The 21,611-nt window shown below is 53.3% G+C and overlaps 1 protein-coding gene across 2 annotated transcripts; it reads right to left on the bottom strand.

Annotated features, from left to right (window-relative positions):
* Positions 1 to 5,393: 5,393 nt before the first annotated feature.
* Positions 5,394 to 21,419, bottom strand: USP21 (ubiquitin specific peptidase 21). Of its 2 annotated transcripts, none has more exons than XM_040412419.1 (14): positions 21,280 to 21,419; positions 19,004 to 19,048; positions 18,222 to 18,924; positions 17,090 to 17,143; positions 16,772 to 16,895; positions 15,347 to 15,452; positions 13,973 to 14,110; positions 13,826 to 13,890; positions 13,076 to 13,179; positions 12,836 to 12,922; positions 12,674 to 12,752; positions 12,426 to 12,533; positions 6,610 to 6,724; positions 5,394 to 6,167 (listed from the first exon to the last, which is right to left on the bottom strand). In XM_040412419.1, exons 2-14 carry the CDS (start codon positions 19,006 to 19,008, stop codon positions 6,080 to 6,082), a joined length of 1,776 nt encoding a protein of 591 aa, XP_040268353.1. In that variant the 5' UTR covers positions 19,009 to 19,048; positions 21,280 to 21,419; the 3' UTR covers positions 5,394 to 6,079. The 2 variants fall into 2 exon arrangements, with proteins under 2 accessions (XP_040268353.1, XP_040268352.1); XM_040412418.1 differs by having other exon boundaries at positions 15,341 to 15,452.
* Between the last annotated feature and the right edge of the window lie 192 nt (positions 21,420 to 21,611).

The raw sequence follows: 21,611 nt of genomic DNA on the forward strand, positions 1-21,611 counted from the left end.
CGGTGACATCACTGAGAATGTAGCCTATCCGTTCACTAGAGATCAGCGGTGACATCACTGAGAATGCCGCCTATTTGTTCACTAGAGATAAGCGGTGACATCACTGAGAATGCCGCCTATCCATTCACTAGAGATCAGCGGTGACATCACTGAGAATGCAGCCTATCCATCACTAGAGATCAGCGGTGACATCACTGAGAATGGAGCCTGTCCATCACTAGAGATCAGCGGTGACATCACTGAGAATGCAGCCTATCCATCACTAGAGATCAGCGGTGACATCACTGAGAATGCCGCCTATCCATCACTAGAGATCAGCGGTGACATCACTGAGAATGCAGCCTGTCTATTCACTAGAGATCAGCGGTGACATCACTGAGAATGCAGCCTATCCATCACTAGAGATCAGCGGTGACATCACTGAGAATGCAGCCTGTCCATCACTAGAGATCAGCGGTGACATCACCGAGAATGCAGCCTGTCCATCACTAGAGATCAGCGGTGACATCACCGAGAATGCAGCCTATCCATCACTAGAGATCAGCGGTGACATCACCGAGAATGCAGCCTATCCATCACTAGAGATCAGCGGTGACATCACTGAGAATGCAGCCTATCCATCACTAGAGATCAGCGGTGACATCACTGAGAATGCAGCCTATCCATCACTAGAGATCAGCGGTGACATCACCGAGAATGCAGCCTATCCATCACTAGAGATCAGCGGTGACATCACCGAGAATGCAGCCTATCCATCACTAGAGATCAGCGGTGACATCACTGAGAATGCAGCCTATCCATCACTAGAGATCAGCGGTGACATCACTGAGAATGCAGCCTATCCATCACTAGAGATCAGCGGTGACATCACTGAGAATGCCGCCTATCCATCACTAGAGATCAGCGGTGACATCTCTGAGAATGCTGCCTATCCATCACTAGAGATCAGCGGTGACATCACTGAGAATGCAGCCTATCCATCACTAGAGATCAGCGGTGACATCACTGAGAATGCAGCCTATCCATCACTAGAGATCAGCGGTGACATCACTGAGAATGCAGCCTGTCCATCACTAGAGATCAGCGGTGACATCACTGAGAATGCAGCCTATCCATCACTAGAGATCAGCGGTGACATCACTGAGAATGCAGCCTATCCATCACTAGAGATCAGCGGTGACATCACTGAGAATGCAGCCTGTCCATCACTAGAGATCAGCGGTGACATCACTGAGAATGCAGCCTATCCATCACTAGAGATCAGCGGTGACATCACTGAGAATGCAGCCTATCTATTCACTAGAGATCAGCGGTGACATCACTGAGAATGCCGCCTATCTATTCACTAGAGATCAGCGGTGACATCACTGAGAATGCCGCCTATCCATCACTAGAGATCAGAGGTGACATCACTGAGAATGCAGCCTATCCATCACTAGAGATCAGCGGTGACATCACTGAGAATGCAGCCTGTCCATCACTAGAGATCAGCGGTGACATCACTGAGAATGCAGCCTATCCATCACTAGAGATCAGCGGTGACATCACTGAGAATGCAGCCTATCCATTACTAGAGATCAGCGGTGACATCACTGAGAATGCAGCCTATCCATCACTAGAGATCAGCGGTGACATCAATGAGAATGCAGCCTATCCATCACTAGAGATCAGCGGCGACATCACTGAGAATGCAGCCTATCCATCACTAGAGATCAGCGGTGACATCACTGAGAATGCAGCCTATCCATCACTAGAGGTCAGTGGTGACATCACTGAGAATGCCGCCTATCCATCACTAGAGATCAGCGGCGACATCACTGAGAATGCAGCCTATCCATCACTAGAGATCAGCGGTGACATCACTGAGAATGCAGCCTATCACTAGAGATCAGCGGTGACATCACTGAGAATGCAGCCTATCCATCACTAGAGATCAGCGGCGACATCACTATAGGTATGTCGTGCGGCTGCCCGTCACCTCCTCACATATTTCCATACAGCATTTTCATAAAGGGCCGGCGCGGACACTACACCCGCGGTCAGCAGCAGGTGACTTCTTTCCACCCAGCTTTCCTGGGGTCCTGAAGGGTCCATTCTGCCTCCGCACATAAACAGGAGATAGATTCCGGCACAGGTCTGCCATTCATGCCTCTGGGAAAGCTGGGTTCCAACTGCTGGTATCACAACTCCCAGCATGCTCTATCCTAGAGTCCCAAATGTCCGCTGGGTGACAACCCATCCGGGGGCTGTGGAGGCGGCCATGTTGTCATCCAGTTTTCCCAGGATGGGAGAGGACGGCTCTGGGGTTCCAGTTATCAGGGTGTTTTTTTGTTTTTGTTTTTTATTTAAAGGGGAAATACCCGGTAAACTCACTGCTGTGATCTGCATTGTGTCGGGGGTTTCGCTGGATCGGCAGATGACACAGGATTGTATAATGTACGGTGCGACACCTACTCCTGTACCGCACAGAATGGTTACTGCTTTACAGGTCTCACCGTCAGGTAGGAAGCAAGCGGGCGACCGCGGGAGGGAATGGAGGCCACATCTAGTAATGAGCCAGGGGCGCCCTCTGCTGGTCACAGCTACAACTGCAGGAGTCTCACCTGTCATCACCTGAGGGATGACGTCTATAGGTATATCGCTCCACTGCACCCCAAAGTACAAGGATACCCCTGAACACTGGCACTTGGGGTACAGGATAATGACGCTGACACTCGGGGTACAGGATAATGACACTGGCACCTGGGGTACAGGATAATGACACTGACACTGAGGGTACAGGATAATGACACTGACACTGATACTTGGGGTACAGGATAATGACGCTGACACTGATACTTGGGGTACAGGATAATGACGCTGACACTGGGGGTACAGGATAATGACACTGACACTCGGGGTACAGGATAATGACACTGACACTCGGGTACAGGATAATGACACTGACACTGGGGGTACAGGATAATGACACTGACACTCGGGGTACAGGATAATGACACTGACACTCGGGGTACAGGATAATGACACTGACACTCGGGGTACAGGATAATGACACTGACACTCGGGGTACAGGATAATGACACTGACACTCGGGGTACAGGATAATGACACTGACACTGGGGGTACAGGATAATGACACTCGGGGTACAGGATAATGACGCTGACACTCGGGGTACAGGATAATGACACTGCGGGTACAGGATAATGACGCTGACACTGGGGGTACAGGATAATGACACTGACACTGGGGGTACAGGATAATGACACTGACACTTGGGGTACAGGATGATGACACTGACACTGGGGGTACAGGATGATGACACTGACACTGGGGGTACAAGATGGTGACACTGACACTCGGGGTACAGGATAATGACACTCGGGGTACAGGATAATGACGCTGACACTGGGGGTACAGGATGATGACACTGACACTGGGGGTACAAGATGGTGACACTGACACTCGGGGTACAGGATAATGACACTCGGGGTACAGGATAATGACGCTGACACTGGGGGTACAGGATAATGACACTTACACTGGGGGTACAGGATAATGACACTCGGGGTACAGGATAATGACACTGACACTGGGGGTACAGGATAATGACACTGACACTGGGGGTACAGGATAATGACACTGACACTGGGGGTAAAGGATAATGACACTGACACTCGGGGTACAGGATAATGACGCTGACACTCTGGGTACAGGATAATGACGCTGACACTGGTGGTACAGGATAATGACGCTGACACTCGGGGTACAGGATAACGACGCTGACACTCGGGGTACAGGATAACGACGCTGACACTCGGGGTACAGGATAACGACGCTGACACTCGGGGTACAGGATAACGACGCTGACACTCGGGGTACAGGATAACGACGCTGACACTCGGGGTACAGGATAACGACGCTGACACTCGGGGTACAGGATAACGACGCTGACACTCGGGGTACAGGATAACGACGCTGACACTCGGGGTACAGGATAACGACGCTGACACTCGGGGTACAGGATAACGACGCTGACACTCGGGGTACAGGATAACGACGCTGACACTCGGGGTACAGGATAACGACGCTGACACTCGGGGTACAGGATAACGACGCTGACACTCGGGGTACAGGATAACGACGCTGACACTCGGGGTACAGGATAACGACGCTGACACTCGGGGTACAGGATAACGACGCTGACACTCGGGGTACAGGATAACGACGCTGACACTCGGGGTACAGGATAACGACGCTGACACTCGGGGTACAGGATAACGACGCTGACACTCGGGGTACAGGATAACGACGCTGACACTCGGGGTACAGGATAACGACGCTGACACTCGGGGTACAGGATAACGACGCTGACACTCGGGGTACAGGATAACGACGCTGACACTCGGGGTACAGGATAACGACGCTGACACTCGGGGTACAGGATAATGACGCTGACACTCGGGGTACAGGATAATGACGCTGACACTCGGGGTACAGGATAATGACGCTGACACTTGGGGTACAGGATAATGACGCTGACACTTGGGGTACAGGATAATGACGCTGACACTTGGGGTACAGGATAATGACGCTGACACTTGGGGTACAGGATAATGACGCTGACACTTGGGGTACAGGATAATGACACTGACACTTGGGGTACAGGATAATGACACTGACACTTGGGGTACAGGATAATGGCGCTCACACTGGGGGTACAGGATAATGGCGCTCACACTGGGGGTACAGGATAATGGCGCTCACACTGGGGGTACAGGATAATGACGCTGACACTTGGGGTACAGGATAATGACGCTGACACTTGGGGTACAGGATAATGACGCTGACACTTGGGGTACAGGATAATGGCGCTCACACTGGGGGTACAGGATAATGACGCTGACACTGGGGGTACAGGATAATGACGCTGACACTTGGGGTACAGGATAACACTCGGGGTACAGGATAATGACGCTGACACTGGGGGGTACAGGATAATGACACTGACGGTACAGGATAATGACGCTGACACTGGGGGTACAGGATAATGACACTGACGGTACAGGATAATGACGCTGACACTGGGGGTACAGGATAATGACGCTGACACTTGGGGTACAGGATAATGACACTGATACTCGGGGTACAGGATAATGACGCTGACACTGGGGGTACAGGATAATGACACTGACACTGGGGGTACAGGATAATGACACTGGGGGTACAGGATAATGACACTGGGGGTACAGGATAATGACACTGGGGGTACGGGATACCTGCAGTGATCAGTCTGGTGTTTGCTGCCCCCCAGTGGATAAATGACAGAAGAGCAATAATTACACCTGAACACATTTCTCTAGTTTCATAAGAAATTTACTTCTCCGTCCTCTGAGACGTCTCAGGACATTTCCCAGGACTCAGACGTCTCAGGACATTTCCCAGGACTCACCTTCCAGGAATTTCATATAGAAACTATTCTGTACAAAAAATATTCATTAAAACCGTGAGACATAGAATTAGGGGGGGGGACGGACGGACAGTGATGGCCACCACATTTATGACTTCTTATTGCTGGTTTCCGGTTATTCGGGACTGAGGTATGAGGTATCATCTTCCAGGCGCCTCAGCCATCCTAGTCCTCCCAGTAAATATCAGTCCTTCTTTTGTCCTATATATATCTGTTGCTGGGAAAGCTGGATGACAGCTGCTGGTGGCGGACACATTGACTGTGATCCAGCTTTCCCAGGAACATGATTTGCCGTTCCGGTGAAGCTGGGGAAGCGTCGGCCATATTGGATTTAATGGTGCAGAGATTCTCAGTTTCTCTACATTGGGCCCAATCCTAGTAAACAGTAAAGTTGTCCCCCCGACGGGTGGGACTTGTGGTTCCACAGCGATAACAAGCCCTGACCTGATGGCACGGACCGAGCCGTCGTCTTAAAGAAACAGTCCGGAGTTCAGTCCATATCGGAGTCTCTATTGCTTCTATCACGTGATGCTCCAGACGAGCCGTAGACAAACCCCATTGGCTGCTTGATCCTTCAGTAGCTACAGAAGCCCCTCCCCCGCGGAGCGGCATCACTTCTTCAGGCCCGAATCCTCGAGCTTGTAGAAGAGGACGTAGGCCTCGCTGGACTGAAGCTGACTCTCGTTGATGGGACTCACCCTGCAGAAGAGAAGGAGACGTTACCCCAGGGGTCAGAGGGGAGGACCCCCCAGGGGTCAGAGGGGAGGACACCCCAGGGGTCAGAGGGGAGGACACCCCAGGGGTCAGAGGGGAGGACACCCCAGGGGTCAGAGGGGAGGACACCCCAGGGTTCAGAGGGGAGGACACCCCAGGGGTCAGAGGGGGGGACACCCCAGGGGTCAGAGGGGAGGACACCCCAGGGGTCAGAGGGGGGGACACCCCAGGGGTCAGAGGGGAGGACACCCCAGGGGTCAGAGGGGAGGACACCCCAGGGGTCAGAGGGGAGGACCCCCCAGGGGTCAGAGGGGGGGACACCCCAGGGGTCAGAGGGGAGGACTCCCCAGGGGTCAGAGGGGAGGACACCCCAGGGGTCAGAGGGGAGGACACCCCAGGGGACAAGGTGACAGGGATGGGGACTGACCAGGAGTCGTTGTAGGAGAACCACCCGGACTGGTCCTTACAGTAGGCGGTGTAGTGCCCATAGTGCACGCTGCCAGAATGGTTGCACAGGGCGTAAAGGTTGTACACAGGGCTCCCTGCAAAACAAAATGGAGTCAGCAATGCAGCTACAGCATTAGAGGGCAAGCTCCCTGGGCACAGGCTGCTCACACAGCAGTAGATTGTGAGCTCCTGGGACCAGTGTCTTCTGTGCTCCTAATAACGGGTACACAGGTCGCCTTCATGGCAATAGAGTGTAACCCCTCCACTACCCCAGACACCAGGTATACAGAAAACAACCCCTCCACTACCCCGGACACCAGGTATACAGACAACAACCCCTCCACTACCATGGACACCAGGTATACAGACAACAACCCCTCCGCTACCCCGGACACCAGGTATACAGACAACAACCCCTCCACTACCCCAGACACCAGGTATACAGACAACAACCCCTCCACTACCCCGGACACCAGGTATACAGACAACAACCCCTCCACTACCCCGGACACCAGGTATACAGACAACAACCCCTCCACTACCCCAGACACCAGGTATACAGACAACAACCCCTCCACTACCCCGGACACCAGGTATACAGACAACAACCCCTCCACTACCCCGGACACCAGGTATACAGACAATAACCCCTCCACCACCCCGGACACCAGGTATACAGACAACAACCCCTCCACTACCCCGGACACCAGGTATACAGACAACAACCCCTCCATTACCCCGGACACCAGGTATACAGACAACAACCCCTCCATTACCCCGGACACCAGGTATACAGACAACAACCCCTCCACTACCCCGGACACCAGGTATACAGACAACAACCCCTCCATTATCCCGGACACAAGGTATACAGACAACAACCCCTCCACTACCCCGGACACTAGGTAATAGCACATTAACCCCTCCATTTCCCCAGACACACATTAAGCCTACCACTATTACAGACACCAGGTATAGTACATTATCCTCTGCACTGCCCTGGACAGCAGGTGATAAGACATTAACCCTTCACTGCCCTGGGGAATAAGCATCCAAACACTGACCTTCACTACTGCAAACCACCAGCTAATAAGACATCAACCCCCCAGTGACCCAGACCACCAGGTAATAAGATGTTAACCCCACACTACCCTAGACCACTAAGTTTAAGATATTAACCTTTTACTACACTAGACCACCAGGTATACAGACATTAACCCTCCACTACCCTAGACCACCAGGTATACAGACATTAACCCTCCACTACCCCAGATAGTAATAAGACATTGACCCCTCAACTACCTAAGACCATAATAATATTCTTTATATGGCGCCAACATAGTCTGCAGCACTTTACAATCAGGGGAACATGTACACACAAAACAAGACCTCACACAGCGACAAGCTAATCAACAATGTAGACAAGGGGGTGACGGCCCCACGACTGAGAGGTCACCCCTCCTAGAACACAGGTATGCAAATACTAACCATCACTACTCCAGACCACCAGGTACATAGACATTAACCCGTTCCACAACTCTAGACCCGCCGGTATACAGAAAATAACCCTCCACTACCCTAGGAAATGCCGAATGAGTCTTATTTTGGTGTCTTTTTAGTCATTTTGTGTATATATATATATACACACTAATCCTTTCTTCCTATGTTTCTAGGTTCAGTCGTTCCAGGGAAATTTATAGGGATCCAGGTGACTTTGCGCTGTGATCCGTATAGTGCCGGAGACCATTCATTAATCTTAATCCGGTCACATAAAACCTTGACTCTAATCCATGAAGATCCTTAAGAGGAGGGGGGATAACCGGGATATCCCCACAAGTGAAAGTGCACAGTACTATCTTTCTGAATATACCGCAAAACTTGTTCACCTCCTGTGACCCATCATCATATATACTGCAGACAACAACCCCTCCACTACCCCGGACACCAGGCATACAGACAACAACCCCTCCATTACCCCGGACACCAGGTATACAGACAACAACCCCTCCATTACCCCGGACACCAGGCATACAGACAACAACCCCTCCATTACCCCGGACACCAGGTATACAGACAACAACCCCTCCACTACCCCGGACACCAGGTATACAGACAACAACCCCTCCACTACCCCGGACACCAGGTATACAGACAACAACCCCTCCACTACCCCGGACACCAGGCATACAGACAACAACCCCTCCATTACCCCGGACACCAGGTATACAGACAACAACCCCTCCACTACCCCGGACACCAGGTATACAGACAACAACCCCTCCACTACCCCGGACACCAGGCATACAGACAACAACCCCTCCATTACCCCGGACACCAGGTATACAGACAACAACCCCTCCGCTACCCCGGACACCAGGTATACAGACAACAACCCCTCCGCTACCCCGGACACCAGGTATACAGACAACAACCCCTCCGCTACCCCGGACACCAGGTATACAGACAACAACCCCTCCGCTACCCCGGACACCAGGTATACAGACAACAACCCCTCCGCTACCCCGGACACCAGGTATACAGACAACAACCCCTCCGCTACCCCGGACACCAGGTATACAGACAACAACCCCTCCGCTACCCCGGACACCAGGTATACAGACAACAACCCCTCCGCTACCCCGGACACCAGGTATACAGACAACAACCCCTCCGCTACCCCGGACACCAGGTATACAGACAACAACCCCTCCACTACCCCGTACACCAGGTATACAGAAAACAACCCCTCCGCTACCCCGGACACCAGGTATACAGACAACAACCCCTCCGCTACCCCAGACACCAGGTATACAGACAACAACCCCTCCGCTACCCCGGACACCAGGTATACAGACAACAACCCCTCCATTATATATACTGCAGACCCCGCCCACCTCTTGTGGCCCATCATTATATATACTGCAGACCCCGCCCACCTCTTGTGGCCCATCATTATATATACTGCAGACCCCGCCCACCTCTTGTGGCCCATCATTATATATACTGTAGACCCGCCCACCTCTTGTGGCCCATCATTATATATACTGCAGACCCGCCCACCTCTTGTGGCCCATCATTATATATACTGCAAACCCGTCCACCTCTTGTGGCCCATCATTATATATACTGCAGACCCGCCCACCTCTTGTGGCCCATCATTATATATACTGCAGACCCGCCCACCTCTTGTGGCCCATCATTATATATACTGCAGACCCCGCCCACCTCTTGTGGCCCATCATTATATATACTGCAAACCCGTCCACCTCTTGTGGCCCATCATTATATATACTGCAGACCCGCCCACCTCTTGTGGCCCATCATTATATATACTGCAGACCCGCCCACCTCTTGTGGCCCATCATTATATATACTGCAGACCCCGCCCACCTCTTGTGGCCCATCATTATATATACTGCAGACCCCGCCCACCTCTTGTGGCCCATCATTATATATACTGCAGACCCGCCCACCTCTTGTGGCCCATCATTATATATACTGCAGACCCGCCCACCTCTTGTGGCCCATCATTATATATACTGCAGACCCCGCCCACCTCTTGTGGCCCATCATTATATATACTGCAGACCCCGCCCACCTCTTGTGGCCCATCATTATATATACTGCAGATCCCGCCCACCTCTTGTGGCCCATCATTATATATACTGCAGACCCCGCCCACCTCTTGTGGCCCATCATTATATATACTGCAGATCCCGCCCACCTCTTGTGGCCCATCATTATATATACTGCAGACCCCGCCCACCTCTTGTGGCCCATCATTATATATACTGCAGACCCCGCCCACCTCTTGTGGCCCATCATTATATATACTGCAGACCCCGCCCACCTCTTGTGGCCCATCATTATATATACTGCAGATCCCGCCCACCTCTTGTGGCCCATCATTATATATACTGCAGACCCCGCCCACCTCTTGTGGCCCACCATTATATATACTGTAGACCCGCCCACCTCTTGTGGGCCATCATTATATATACTGGAGACCCCGCCCACCTCTTGTGGCCCATCATTATATATACTGCAGACCCCGCCCACCTCTTGTGGCCCATCATTATATATACTGCAGACCCCGCCCACCTCTTGTGGCCCATCATTATATATACTGCAGACCCCGCCCACCTCTTGTGGCCCATCATTATATATACTGGAGACCCCGCCCACCTCTTGTGGCCCATCATTATATATACTGCAGACCCCGCCCACCTCTTGTGGCCCATCATTATATATACTGCAGATCCCGCCCACCTCTTGTGGCCCATCATTATATATACTGCAGACCCCGCCCACCTCTTGTGGCCCATCATTATATATACTGCAGACCCCGCCCACCTCTTTTGGCCCATCATTATATATACTGCAGACCCCGCCCACCTCTTGTGGCCCATCATTATATATACTGCAGACCCCGCCCACCTCTTGTGGCCCATCATTATATATACTGCAGACCCCGCCCACCTCTTGTGGCCCATCATTATATATACTGCAGACCCCGCCCACCTCTTGTGGCCCATCATTATATATACTGCAGATCCTGCCCACCTCTTGTGGCCCATCATTATATATACTGCTGAGCCCCCCCCACCTCTTGTGGCCCATCATTATATATACTGCAGACCCCGCCCACCTCTTGTGGCCCATCATTATATATACTGCAGATCCTTCCCACCTCTTGTGGCCCATCATTATATATACTGCTGAGCCCCCCCCACCTCTTGTGGCCCATCATTATATATACTGCAGATCCTGCCCACCTCTTGTGGCCCATCATTATATATACTGCAGATCCCGCCCACCTCTTGTGGCCCATCATTATATATACTGCAGATCCTGCCCACCTCTTGTGGCCCATCATTATATATACTGCAGACCCCGCCCACCTCTTGTGGCCCATCATTATATATATTGCAGACCCCGCCCACCTCTTGTGGCCCATCATTATATATACTGCAGACCCCGCCCACCTCTTGTGGCCCATCATTATATATACTGCAGATCCTTCCCACCTCTTGTGGCCCATCATTATATATACTGCTGAGCCCCCCCCACCTCTTGTGGCCCATCATTATATATACTGCAGATCCTGCCCACCTCTTGTGGCCCATCATTATATATACTGCAGATCCCGCCCACCTCTTGTGGCCCATCATTATATATACTGCAGATCCTGCCCACCTCTTGTGGCCCATCATTATATATACTGCAGACCCCGCCCACCTCTTGTGGCCCATCATTATATATACTGCAGACCCCGCCCACCTCTTGTGGCCCATCATTATATATACTGCAGACCCCGCCCACCTCTTGTGGCCCATCATTATATATACTGCAGACCCCGCCCACCTCTTGTGGCCCATCATTATATATACTGCAGACCCCGCCCACCTCTTGTGGCCCATCATTATATATACTGCAGACCCCGCCCACCTCTTGTGGCCCATCATTATATATACTGCTGAGCCCCCCCCACCTCTTGTGGCCCATCATTATATATACTGCAGACCCCGCCCACCTCTTGTGGCCCATCATTATATATACTGCAGACCCCGCCCACCTCTTGTGGCCCATCATTATATATACTGCAGACCCCGCCCACCTCTTGTGGCCCATCATTATATATACTGCTGAGCCCCCCCCACCTCTTGTGGCCCATCATTATATATACTTCAGACCCCGCCCACCTCTTGTGGCCCATCATTATATATACTGCAGATCCCGCCCACCTCTTGTGGCCCATCATTATATATACTGCAGACCCCCCATCCCCCATCCTACCGGCTTTCTCGCTGGCGAACTCCTTGAGGTTGAGCCGGTGAAGAGGGAAATCCACAGACATCGAACACTTCTTTATAGAGAAACGAGTAGTGGAGAATCTGTTCAGGTCTGGGAGGCAAAGGGTTAAGGAAAATACAACATGGCACAGACCCCGGGTATAACTGGTGTCGGTAGGTGGCGCTCTTATACGCGCATGCTAACAGCGCCACCTATCACCCCCTCTGCAGAACTGCACGTGTGCTGGATACGTAGGACGAGGATGCGGGGAAAGCGCTGGATGGTGAGTTTCTTGGTGCTCTTGGTCCTCTGCCGGCAGCGGTCACAGATCTGTCAGAGACAGCGTTATATGGTTATTACGGCACGCGGTCAGCATGCTGTGCTTATGTGTATGCAGGTTCCTGGGCAATTACCGGGGCGTTCTCGGAATTCAGCTCCTCCTCCTTGGTGAAGAGGCCAAAGCAGTCGAGGAGGGAGACCTTACCCCCGCTGAAGCCTTTCTGCAGAGAGAAGACAGGCATGAGATAAGCGGCGTCACAGACGCCTGGCAGCCGCTGATCCCCGACACCTGGCTGGGGGTCCGGGGGTGGGAGCGCTCCTGCCCAGTCTCAGAAGCTGGATTGTGTTTGGGGTGGGGTTCCCCTCGTGCTCACCTTGGGGATGGGGAGGGACAGGTCACAGAAGACCTCAAATGTAGGCGAGCGGTAACCACAGGACTGGCACTTAAGGCAGCTCTTCAACTGGCCCACAAAGAGATCTGCAAAAGCATTCAAAAAAAGTCTTATACTAGAGTCACAGCCAAAGCTGCATGTAAAATTTATAAACTACGTTCACTTCCAGAGCTGCACTCACAATTCCTATACTCCAGTTACATCCATAGCTGCATAGAAAAATCATATACTCCATTCACTTCCAGAGCTGCACTCACAATTCCTATGCTCCAGTTACATCCATAGCTGCATAGAAAAGTCGTATACTCCATTCACTTCCAGAGCTTCATTCACAAATCTTAAACTCCAGTAACCTCCAAGGCGGCATGAACAATTCTTATACTCCTTTTAGCTCCAGAGCTGCAGTCACTATTCTTATACACTATTCACCCCAGAACTACATTCACAATTATTATACACTATTCACCTTCAGAGCTGCATTCACAATTCATATACTCCAGTCAGCTTTGAAGCTGCATTAAAAATTCTTGTCCTCCACCCCTACTCTAGCACTGCACTCCAACTTCTTGTACTCGACTCACCTCCAGAGCTGCATTCACTACATCAGTGCAGCAGTAGAGCCTGCTCTGTACAGACACAGAACACAGAAAGATGTGAATGCAGCTGTGGGAGTGACTGGAGTACGAGTCAGGATGGCACAGAATGTAGTCCCTCCTGACTACGACTACTTACCGACAACCTTGCTGTCCTCCCGCTCCAGGTACTTCTTCCACATCTGATTGGCTCGTTCATCGTCACTAGGGAAGGTGACAAGTCAGTGAAGGCTCCGCCCAGAGCGCACCCCGATATATTAGACCCCCGGAGGCACCGCACTACTACCTGAGAGCGTCCTGGGACTCCACAGACACCGGGCGCTTGGCATCGGAGAGGATGCTGGGAGTTTTCTTACTTTTCCTGTTGATTTCTGTGTGAATTCTGTCCATGAAGAACTTGAGAAATTCCTGAGCGTCCTGCTGACTGAGAAGAAAGAGACTGGTGACATCACTGCCGCTTATCCAATCACTAGAGATCAGCGGTGACATCACTGCCGCTTATCCAATCACTAGAGATCAGCGGTGACATCACTGCAGCTTATCCAATCACTAGAGATCAGCGGTGACATCACTGCCGCTTATCCAATCACTAGAGATCAGCGGTGACATCACTGCAGCTTATCCAATCACTAGAGATCAGCGGTGACATCACTGAGAATGCAGCCTATCCAATCACTAGAGATCAGCGGTGACATCACTGAGAATGCCACCTATCCATCACTAGAGATCAGCGGTGACATCACTGAGAATGCAGCCTATCCAATCACTAGAGATCAGCGGTGACATCACTGCCGCTTATCCAATCACTAGAGATCAGCGGTGACATCACTGAGAATGCAGCCTATCCATCACTAGATATCAGCGGTGACATCACTGAGAATGCAGCCTATCCATCACTAGAGATCAGCGGTGACATCACTGAGAATGCAGCCTATCCATCACTAGAGATCAGCGGTGACATCACTGAGAATGCAGCCTATCCAATCACTAGAGATCAGCGGTGACATCACAGCCGCTTATCCAATCACTAGAGATCAGCGGTGAAATCACTGCCGCTTATCCAATCACTAGAGATCAGCGGTGACATCACTGCCGCTTATCCAATCACTAGAGAGCAGCGGTGACATCACTGAGAATGCAGCCTATCCATCACTAGAGATCAGCAGTGACATCACTGAGAATGCAGCCTATCCATCACTAGAGATCAGCGGTGACATCACTGAGAATGCAGCCTATCCATCACTAGAGATCAGCGGTGACATCACTGAGAATGCAGCCTATCCATTCACTAGAGATCAGCGGTGACATCACTGAGAATGCCGCCTATCCATCACTAGAGATCAGCGGTGACATCACTGAGAATGCAGCCCATCCATCACTAGAGATCAGCGGTGACATCACTGAGAATGCAGCCTATCCATCACTAGAGATCAGCGGTGACATCACTGAGAATGCAGCCTATCCATTCACTAGAGATCAGCGGTGACATCACTGAGAATGCAGCCTATCCATCACTAGAGATCAGCGGTGACATCACTGAGAATGCAGCCTGTCCATCACTAGAGATCAGCGGTGACATCACTGAGAATGCAGCCTATCCATCACTAGAGATCAGCGGTGACATCACTGACAATGCCGCTTATCATGCTGTTACCTGTACCCTGTAAATGATGGGACGTATTTCTGGAAGACGGCTCTCAGGCGTGTCGGGTTCGTGACGTCCGGGGCCGTCGGGCTCCATAATGAGTTGAGGACATCGGCGAAGGCTGAAAGTAAGAAATGAATATGATAAAGTCCGGAATAACAACTGCGCCACCTAGAGGAGCACAGTGTGTACACTCAGAGGATGTCATGATGAGCGATGTCGGGGGAGGGGCTGTGTATGCAGGGGGAGGGGCTGTATGCGCTGAGGGAGGGGCTGTGTATGCAGGGGGAGGGGCTGTGTATGCTGGGGGAGGGGCTGTGTATGCTGGGGGATGGGCTGTATGCGCTGAGGGAGGGGCTGTATATGCTGAGGAAAGAGCTGTATATGCTGGGGGGGGGAGCTGTATGAATTGGGGAGGGGCTGTATATGCTGAGGGAGGGGCTGTATATGCTGGGAGAGGGGCTGTATATGCTGGGGGAGGGGCTGTATATGCTGGGGGAGGGGCTGTATATGCTGGGGGAGGGGCTGTATATGCTGGGGAGGGGCTGTATATGCTGAGGGAGGGGCTGTATATGCTGGGGGAGGAGCTGTATATGCTGGGAGAGGGGCTGTATATGCTGGGAGAGGGGCTGTATATGCTGGGGGAGGGGCTGTATATGCTGGGGAGGGGCTGTATATGCTGAGGGAGGGGCTGTATATGCTGAGGGAGGGGCTGTATATGCTGGGGGAGGGGCTGTATATGCTGGTGGAGGGGCTGTATATGCTGGGGGAGGTGCTGTATATGCTGGGGAGGGGCTGTATATGCTGGGAGAGGGGCTGTATATGCTGGGGGAGGTGCTGTATATGCTGAGGGAGGGGCTGTATATGCTGGGGGAGGAGCTGTATATGCTAGGAGAGGGGCTGTATATGCTGGGGGAGGGGCTGTATATGCTGGGGGAGGGGCTGTATATGCTGGGGGAGGAGCTGTATATGCTAGGAGAGGGGCTGTATATGCTGGGGGAGGGGCTGTATATGCTGGGGGAGGAGCTGTATATGCTGGGGGAGGAGCTGTATATGCTGGGGGAGGGGCTGTATATGCTGGGGGAGGGGCTGTATATGCTGGGGGAGGGGCTGTATATGCTGGGGGAGGGGCTGTATATGCTGGGAGAGGGGCTGTATATGCTGGGGGAGGGGCTGTATATGCTGGGAGAGGGGCTGTATATGCTGGGGGAGGGGCTGTATATGCTGGGGGAGGTGCTGTATATGCTGGGGAGGGGCTGTATATGCTGGGAGAGGGGCTGTATATGCTGGGGGAGGTGCTGTATATGCTGGGGAGGTGCTGTATATGCTGGGGAGGGGCTGTATATGCTGGGGGAGGGGCTGTATATGCTAGGGGAGGGGCTGTATGTGCTGGGGGAGGGGCTGTATATGCAGGGGGAGGGGCTGTATGCGCTGACCTACCCTCAGTGAGCTCCTGTGGCGTCCTGCTGCTCAGCGGCTGCTCCTGGCGATATTCGCGGCGCAGGACGTAGTCGCGCAGAGGTTTGGTGCTGCTCAGACACTGGAGCACAGCGTTCAGGAAACACTGCAGGGAACAGAAGCTGCGGCTCAGATACCTGCACCAACTATAGGTGATCTATCAGCCAATCACAAGTCGTAAAGCAATCATGTGTCCAAAGGGGTGGAGACAGGCAATTCATCCCTAACTTCTAGCAGGAATAGTACAAGGCCTCCGACATGCTGGGATCTGTAGTTCTGACCCCCCCCCCCCACACTCACCGTGTTGCCGAGGTTGCGCAGTCCCACGTGTCCCGAGCCGAGGACGGGAGGGGGCTGTGGAGAGAAGAGACACGGGGTCAATCATCTGCCGTCCTGGACCCTGGCATCGGCGCCCCCCCCCCTCACCTCGCTGCTCATCAGCAGGAGCCCCATCACCGCCGTGTGCAGCACTGACTCCGAGATGTCCGCCCCCGTCCCCTGCACGTCCCTCCTGTCAGCCAAGGTGCGCTGCAGCTTCTGCGGGAGCTCCACCAGCCCGGGCATGGTGCGGCTCTGCAGGGTGCCAGCGGTGGTGCCCGCTCCGCTAGCTCTCAGGAGACTGAGGGGATTAGAGCGCGCGCTGCAGCCGCGTCCTCGCAGAGGATTGTCACCGACTATTCAAGGTGCCTCAGCCGGCTCATCTCCTGGGATTAATTAGCTGGAGGGGGAGGGGAGCGCACGCTGCGGCACACGGGGATCACACCGCGACCTTGGCAGCGAGTACACAGTAACACCGAACCTGGAGACGCAAACATGGCGGCTACACTCACCAATATGGCCGCCACTAAGCTCGAGTGGTCATCCGGATTCCTGAACAGTGAGCGAAACGTGTCGCGGGACGCGACTGGCGGGGGACGTGTCGCGGGACGGGACCGGCGCGGGACGTGACAGGCGGGGGACGTGTCGCGAGATGTGACCGGGGGGGGACGTGTAGTGGGATGTGACCGGGGGGGGGGGACGTGTAGTGGGATGTGACCGGCGGGGGACATGTAGTGGGATGTGACCGGCGGGGACGACGTGTAGTGGGATGTGACCGGGACGACGACGTGTAGTGGGATGTGACCAGGGGGGGACGTGTAGTGGGATGTGACCGGCGGGGGACGTGTAGTGGGATGTGACCGGCGGGGGACGTGTAGTGGGATGTGACCGGCGGGGGACGTGTCGCGGGATGTGACCGGGGGGGGACGTGTCGCGGGATGTGAGCGGTATGAGGCAGGGGATGTGACAGGCGGGGGACGTGTAGTGGGATGTGACCGGCGGGGGACGTGTCGCGGGATGTGACCGGTGGGGGACGTGTCGCGGGATGTGACCGGTGAGCGTTATGAGGCAGGGGATGCGAGCAGCAAGTACCGCCAGCTGATGCTATACTCACCGGAGAGGTCAGCAGCTTTTCTTGGGTCTTGCCTCCGGTGGTCTTTGGGGGGTCGCTGTCGAGTGGGGGGCTTCCCTGCAGGGATCTCCTGGCCTCGCCTCGGGGGGCACTGTTCTTTTTGGGGGGCAGGTCGAGGCTGGGCAGGACGTTGACCCTCTGTAGTGAGCTGCTCCTCTTCAGCGCGGCGATGTCCAGTGGCGGTTTCCGGCCTGAGGACGCGCTCCTCTCCCTGCCCGCCGTCCCGGTCTGTCCGCCGCTGCCGTCCTCCATCTTGCCCCTGGATGAACTCAGGTCCACGTGACTGACTGACTTGGAGCGGGACAGCCGCCCGGGCGCAGTGGGAGGGGCCTGGGTGGTGGGTTTAATGGCAGCCGGGCTGGTGACTTTGATCATGTGATTGGCCTTCATCGGCCCCCTCTTACTGATGGGGTCGGCCCCCCGCTGGGTGCTGCGCCCGCGCTCCGGCTTACACTTCTCCTCCAGGATGGGGGGAGGGGGCAGGGGGCGCAGTTTCTGACCGGAGCTGCTGCCATTGGTGAAGAGCGTGCTGGAGTAGGCGGAGCGTTCCTGGCTGACCGTCCTCAGCGAGGTGACCACCCTGCCCGACACACCGCTCGGCGAGCTGACGGCGGGGGAGGCGCGACTTCGCGCAAATTTGGACTCATGAACTTGTGGCATTGCCAATCTGGTGGAGAGGGGCGCCCTGCGGGGGAAGCAATAAAGAGATGCACGTGAGGCACGAGGCACAACACACGGCACATGTCGGGGGGAGGGGTCTGTACCTCATTGTTGGCAGCAGGTCCCGGCGTCACTCACATCTCTGCCACCTGCAATACAAGAAGCCGCATGACACTTACAGGGAGCGCTGTGCCTTTAAGAGTATTAACCCCCCGAGATACCGGTCACATATACACTGGGGGCGTCACATATAGGGAGGGTCCATGTTATATACAGGAGGGGGGTCACATATAGGGAGGGTCCACGTTATATACAGGAGGGGGTGTCACATATAGGGAGGGTCCACGTTATATACAGGAGGGGGCGTCACACATAGGGAGGGTCCATGTTATATACAGGAGGGGGCGTCACATATAGGGAGGGTCCACGTTATATACAGGAGGGGGCGTCACATATAGGGAGGGTCCACGTTATATACAGGAGGGGGCGTCACATATAGGGAGGGTCCACGTTATATACAGGAGGGGGTGTCACATATAGGGAGGGTCCACGTTGTCACATATAGGGAGGGTCCACGTTATATACAGGAGGGGGTGTCACATATAGGGAGGGTCCACGTTATATACAGGAGGGGGGCGTCACATATAGGGAGGGTCCACGTTATATACAGGAGGGGGCGTCACATATAGGGAGGGTCCATGTTATAAACAGGAGGGGGTGTCACATATAGGGAGGGTCCACGTTATATACAGGAGGGGGCGTCACATATAGGGAGGGTCCATGTTATATACAGGAGGGGGCGTCACATATAGGGAGGGTCCACGTTATATACAGGAGGGGGTGTCACATACAGGGAGGGTCCATGTTATATACAGGAGGGGGTGTCACATATAGGGAGGGTCCATGTTATATACAGGAGGGGGTGTCGCATATAGGGAGGGTCCATGTTATATACAGGAGGGGGCGTCACATATAGGGAGGGTCCACGTTATATACAGGAGGGGGTGTCACATACAGGGAGGGTCCATGTTATATACAGGAGGGGGTGTCACATATAGGGAGGGTCCATGTTATATACAGGAGGGGGCGTCACATATAGGGAGCGTCAACATTATATACAGGAGGGGGTGTCACATACAGGGAGGGTCCATGTTATATACAGGAGGGGGTGTCACATACAGGGAGGGTCCACATTATATACAGGAGGGGGTGTCACATACAGGGAGGATCCACGTTATATACAGGAGGGGGTGTCACATACAGGGAAGGTCCATGTTATATACAGGAGGGGGGTGTCACATACAGGGAGGGTCCACGTTATATACAGGAGGGGGTGTCACATATAGGGAGGGTCCACGTTATATACAGGAGGGGGTGTCACATATAGGGAGGGTCCATGTTATATACAGGAGGGGATGTCACATATAGGGAGGGTCCATGTTATATACAGGAGGGGATGTCACATATAGGGAGGGTCCATGTTATATACAGGAGGGGGTGTCACATATAGGGAGGGTCCATGTTATATACAGGAGGGGGTGTCACATACAGGGAGGGTCCATGTTATATACAGGAGGGGGTGTCACATATAGGGAGGGTCCACGTTATATACAGGAGGGGGTGTCACATATAGGGAGGGTCCATGTTATATACAGGAGGGGATGTCACATATAGGGAGGGTCCATGTTATATACAGGAGGGGGTGTCACATATAGGGAGCGTCAACATTATATACAGGAGGGGGCGTCACATATAGGGAGGGTCCATGTTATATACAGGAGGGGGTGTCGCATATAGGGAGGGTCCACGTTATATACAGGAGGGGGTGTCACATACAGGGAGGGTCCATGTTATATACAGGAGGGGGTGTCACATATAGGGAGGGTCCATGTTATATACAGGAGGGGATGTCACATATAGGGAGGGTCCATGTTATATACAGGAGGGGGTGTCACATATAGGGAGGGTCCATGTTATATACAGGAGGGGGTGTCACATACAGGGAGGGTCCATGTTATATACAGGAGGGGGTGTCACATATAGGGAGGGTCCATGTTATATACAGGAGGGGATGTCACATATAGGGAGGGTCCATGTTATATACAGGAGGGGGTGTCACATATAGGGAGGGTCCATGTTATATACAGGAGGGGGTGTCACATACAGGGAGGGTCCATGTTATATACAGGAGGGGGTGTCACATATAGGGAGGGTCCATGTTATATACAGGAGGGGGTGTCACATACAGGGAGGGTCCATGTTATATACAGGAGGGGGTGTCACATATAGGGAGGGTCCATGTTATATACAGGAGGGGGTGTCACATACAGGGAGGGTCCATGTTATATACAGGAGGGGGTGTCTATATTCTGCAGACTACCTGAAGTCGCGGCCAGGCAGAGCAGGAATCACGGCCTTCCTAGCCACAGCTTCATAGCAACCGCAGCATCCTCCGCCATCTTCCCGTTTTCCCTCCTGCGCATTCGTCGATCTCCTCTTAGCCACGCCCATTATTTACAAACGTTGCTATGGAGAGCGGCCGAGGAAAGGCTATAGGCACGCGCGTACAAGGCACTGACTTCCGGTAAACTTGACAACCGGAAACACGGCGGCGGCCATCTTTAATACTGGCAAATAGGATCGTTTTATATTTATTGCAGCTTCCATGGTCAGCCTTCCTTAGGAATCTGTGTTTACCTCAGTTCCAAAGTT

Source organism: Bufo bufo, chromosome 11 (genome assembly GCF_905171765.1).
Source record: "Bufo bufo chromosome 11, aBufBuf1.1, whole genome shotgun sequence".
In the NCBI taxonomy this organism is placed as follows: Eukaryota; Metazoa; Chordata; class Amphibia; order Anura; family Bufonidae; genus Bufo; species Bufo bufo.

Bases quoted from the DNA above. Each gene is read 5' to 3' on its own strand.
- USP21 (XM_040412418.1), bottom strand. The intron at 14,111-15,340 runs GTAACAGCATGA...CTTTCTTCTCAG, and splicing joins CCATCATTTACAGGGTACAG to TCAGCAGGACGCTCAGGAAT. The intron at 13,891-13,972 runs GTAGTAGTGCGG...CACCTTCCCTAG, and splicing joins GAGTCCCAGGACGCTCTCAG to TGACGATGAACGAGCCAATC.